Source organism: Denticeps clupeoides, chromosome 5 (assembly GCF_900700375.1).
Source record: "Denticeps clupeoides chromosome 5, fDenClu1.1, whole genome shotgun sequence".
Classification (NCBI taxonomy): domain Eukaryota; kingdom Metazoa; phylum Chordata; class Actinopteri; order Clupeiformes; family Denticipitidae; genus Denticeps; species Denticeps clupeoides.
Genome location: NC_041711.1, coordinates 23,693,591 through 23,697,965, shown reverse-complemented (window position 1 = coordinate 23,697,965; position 4,375 = coordinate 23,693,591). Strand labels below are relative to the sequence as shown.

General features: G+C 39.3%; 1 protein-coding gene across 2 annotated transcripts; it reads left to right on the top strand.

Annotated features, from left to right (window-relative positions):
- Positions 1 to 85: 85 nt before the first annotated feature.
- Positions 86 to 4,248, top strand: sgtb (small glutamine rich tetratricopeptide repeat co-chaperone beta). Of its 2 annotated transcripts, none has more exons than XM_028978835.1 (12): positions 86 to 248; positions 782 to 887; positions 1,002 to 1,105; positions 1,211 to 1,286; positions 1,730 to 1,829; positions 1,918 to 2,022; positions 2,165 to 2,315; positions 2,735 to 2,797; positions 3,102 to 3,139; positions 3,366 to 3,446; positions 3,570 to 3,693; positions 3,855 to 4,248. In XM_028978835.1, exons 2-11 carry the CDS (start codon positions 788 to 790, stop codon positions 3,676 to 3,678), a joined length of 927 nt encoding a protein of 308 aa, XP_028834668.1. In that variant the 5' UTR covers positions 86 to 248; positions 782 to 787; the 3' UTR covers positions 3,679 to 3,693; positions 3,855 to 4,248. The 2 variants fall into 2 exon arrangements, with proteins under 2 accessions (XP_028834668.1, XP_028834669.1); XM_028978836.1 differs by having other exon boundaries at positions 88 to 248; positions 2,165 to 2,303.
- The last annotated feature ends 127 nt before the right edge of the window (positions 4,249 to 4,375 follow it).

Here is a 4,375-nt window from a genome sequence, read left to right as displayed (position 1 = left end):
TCTCAATTCAAAAATTCAATTCCTAAATTCATAAATAGTCTGCTTTTTTTTTTTTTTTTTTTTTTTTTTTTTTTTTGCTGTTTTGTCGGTTTTGTATATGCGCTAGAGACGCACACTGGTGCGCTGCGGCTCTCCTCCCTCGTCAGCTGATTCCTGGATGTTTACCAGCAGACCCACTTCCGCCGGAGACAGCCGGATCGGTCCCCTCCGAAGTTCTCCACAGGCTGACGGCGACCGCGACGTCTCAGGTAGGTGGGTGTAGGTTTCGTGCCATGGACGCAGGGGGTAGAATCCGCAGATATGAGAGCGGTGCATGAAACTGCGGCCATGGCGATATCAACGCCCAGGGACATTATGAAGGCGACTGGGATGGATGAGCTCGGCTGCGCAGTATTCAGCATCAGGATCATCTTTTTTCTGCTGTCGGGCCGGTTACATAAAAGACTTCAGCGAAAGCTCATCTGTCATGTTGCCATTACATCACACGAGTGCAGGGTTAGTGTGAGCGTTCATAAAATGCAGAGGAAAAGCAATTAACCTGGAGTGGCCTGGATATTTGCTGCAAGTCCAATGACGTCTGTCAAGATTGCTGACATAATGTCCAAATCAAAATTTCTGAACATCCCTGTGACCCAATTTCCCACTATGCCGTTTAATCATTGTAAATGACTTTCCATGACTTCCCATTTCCAAACAGAGCTCTTCAATCGTGTCTTATCAGCTGGTCAGCAAATTTATTTTTAAATTTAACATGTTAAGGTGCTTCCTTTGTTATTTGCAGAACAAAATGTCTGTGGAAAAGCACCTGGCCTTCTCCATTGTTCAGTTTCTCAGAGATCAGACAATCCACGGCTCTCTCAGCTCGGACGAACACGAAAGTCTTGAAGGTATTCCGTCACTGTGGGAAAATATATAAAATTTCGCCCCAGTTCTCTTGAATGTTTAAAAAATGAACCCCACTTTCTTCTAAACTGTAACAATGTCTGCTGTCTCTATCTCAGTTGCTGTTCAGTGTTTGGAGACAGCGTTTAAAATCAGCTCCAGTGACAGGCATCTGGCTGTTCCACAGCCCCTCACGGAGATATTCCTCAATTGCTTACTGAAGGTTTGCAGACGTGCAGATTGCTGCAGAAACATAAAAATGCTTATAATGAACAGACAATAGACTGGTTCTGTTTTGAAATGATTGGCCTGTTGTCTTTCTGATCAGAATGACATCCCAATACTAACAGAGAGTTCTCCATCACCAGAGGACACACAGAGAGCTGAGGAGCTAAAAAATGAAGGTATTGATCACTGTGGGTCTACTGATATACTAGAATAAATAGGAACGAGAGGGTTAGTAGTACAGTAAAAGCAAATTTTTCCTTTTTCCCCATACACATCCCATGTTGATTTCTTTATTTTTTTTTCATTTCATGGTGCAAATACCATACCATATTTATTTATAACGCACTTTAACACAACAAATGAGCTGACCAAAGTGCTTTACATTTAAAAAAAAAAATTTAAATTACCAGGAACAGGACAGACATCGACAAAAAGTTCATAAAAAAAGAAAAAGAAAACAGAATAAAATAAGAGATAAACATTTATTTTATATGTATAAATATGTATTTTATATATTTTATTTATAGTTTTTGTCAGTTTGGGTCAGTCTACTGCATTATTTTCAAACTGGCATTCTGTGAAATATACAGATGCTAATTTTGTCCCTTAAACCCCTTAGGAAACAATCATATGAGGGAGGAGAACTTCATCTGTGCCGTGGAGTGCTACACTAAAGCCATTCACATAGACCCAAGAAGTGCAGTTTATTATGGCAATAGGTGAATAAAACTTTTCTCTTCTTGTAGCCTGGAGTTATCATGAAACTTTTCAAAATTCCAGCCAACACTGGAGCTTTTGTTTCCTCAGGGCTGCTGCATACAGCAAACTGGGGAAATATGCTGAAGCCACTGCAGACTGCGAGAGGGCAATTGGGATTGATCCCACTTACAGCAAAGCCTATGGCCGGATGGGGTGTGTGGAATATTCTTTATGAATATTTATGCTTATATTTAAACAAAGATAAGCTGTCAACATAGATCATTCATGATTCCAGGGATACTGGAATACTGAGAAACGAATCACTTCATTTGAATTTTTTTTTTCATTCCTCAAGACTGGCTCTGACAGCCATGAGCAAGTATGCTGATGCCATCTCGTACTTTAAGAAGGCCCTAGTGCTGGACCCAGAGAATGACACCTTTAAATCAAACCTTAAGATTGCTGAGCAGAAACAGAAAGAGGCTTCTAGTCAAGTAAGTGAAAATGTAAGTTTTGCTTGACAGATGTAAACATTAATTTACATAATTATAACATATTCATAAATAAAACATTCATATTTGTTAGATAATGCACATTGAGGGTTGAGAACCAAGTGGACATTTCACCATAAAGGACCAAACCAATCTGTATTTGCATTACCCATGACGTTCACTTCTCTGGTTTCCACACCTCGAAATGTATTCTGCCCAGTGATTTTACACACCAGACGAAACATTCAGTGAAATATGAATCTTAAGATGAGATTCAAATGCCATCTTCAATCTTATGGTTTATAAACTACAGCTTCAGACCACATGTAATTATGTACAAACCTCCAGCCAAGCCACTCCAAATTTGGCTGCCCTTGCATGTGTAGCCCTTTAATGCTTATGATCTACTAAATGTATATTTCTTTTAAACACAGACAGCTACTGGACTGGGATTTGATATGGCAAGTCTGATCAGTAACCCTGCGTTCATCAGCATGGTAAGGATTGGGTTCTGAGGGCCAGGTGGTTTCCACTGATACATAATGTTCTTAACATACTGGATATTTCTGCTTCCTGCAAACTCTGAGCAAAGCTATAAGATGCTACATGCACTGACTGTCACATAAATGGGCTTGTTATTCTGTCAGATTAAGATACATAACTGACATTGACTTTGAAATAATAATAAATGAATGAAAATTGCCTCCATGTGACAGTGTTGTAATTAAATAAACAGAACAATACGTTTGTATTGTTCTGTTTAAAATGTGCTCAAGTACCATTCTGCTTCTCTGTTCCCAGGCTGCCAGTGTGATGCAAAACCAACAAGTTCAGCAGTTGTATGTGTACATGTACTCACACACACACACACACACACACACACACACATTGTGACACAAGTAGTAAGGAAAATTCAATACAGGTTCTTGTACAGAGGAATTGTATTCATTTGAGGAACATGAACAAATGTATACATATGTTTTATCCCATTACACAGCACAAGGATTCAAAATGTCCTGTTGTGTGATGTTTCAGCAACTGCTATTTCTCTTGTGAATTGGTCAGGATGTCCAGAATGATGTCTAGTGCGGTTGTGCCTCAGGTGGGAGTTGGAGGCATGTCAGATGTTTCCAGCCTGATTGAAGCGTGAGTTTTCATGACTTCATTTTTTTTCCACTTCATAGTAATTTTCAGGCTTCAGGCTACTACATTCTATTCCATTTTGCAGAAAATATTATTAAGTATTAGCTTGATGTTCTTGTAATCCAGGGGACAACAGTTTGCACAGCAGATCCAGCAACAGAACCCTGAGCTGATAGAGCAGTTGAGGAACCATGTCCGCAGTCGATCCTTTAGCAGCACTGAAGAGCATTCCTGACTACACAGAACACTGGTACACCATTGTTGGCCACTGTCAATTTTGATAGATTATTATTTATCTGGGATAGATATTATATATATATATAAGTAAATATTTGACATAGTACATTGTGTTTGTGAGTTAATACAAATGTGAATGGTTCAGTGAATTGTTTGTTCTTCACAAAAATTAAGGTCTGGCTGGAGAAATGAAGAGAGCGGAGCAGCATGGAAGCACCTGTGTGCTGTGTGTAGTGGGAGCTGGAGTTGACAGCCAGTCTGGAGCTTGACACTGGGCAGAAGACAGTGATCCTGGTTCAGTTTGTATTGTTGCTCACTCTTGTTAAGCCATGTCTGGCTTTCTGAGTGAGGCCTTCATAAAAATATTCCTTTTAGAGATCAGTCACAAGCAGCTCACTGCAAAAAAACAATGTATTTCTACTGGAAGTGAAAGAACCTACTCAAAGTTTAAAAACATCCATATGGTCCAAACTATTTATTTTGCATGATCTTCATTGGATATTTGTGGTCCATATGAACAAAAAGAATGTTTTGTCAATGGTATCTGAATAAAAATATCTTGACATTGCTTGGGACTTCTTGTCTTTGCTCCATCCAGCTGCAGTATAGGGCTTTATTGAATAGAATTTTTTTGTACACCCTGACACTGCAAATGTTGGTGTAATTTCAACTGACTTAGTTTTCAGAAATGCTCA

Bases quoted from the DNA above. Each gene is read 5' to 3' on its own strand.
- sgtb (XM_028978835.1), top strand. From the start codon at position 788: ATGTCTGTGGAAAAGCACCTGGCCTTCTCCATTGTTCAGTTTCTCAGA. The intron at 888-1,001 runs GTATTCCGTCAC...TCTCTATCTCAG, and splicing joins CGAACACGAAAGTCTTGAAG to TTGCTGTTCAGTGTTTGGAG. The intron at 2,023-2,164 runs GTGTGTGGAATA...TCATTCCTCAAG, and splicing joins AAAGCCTATGGCCGGATGGG to ACTGGCTCTGACAGCCATGA.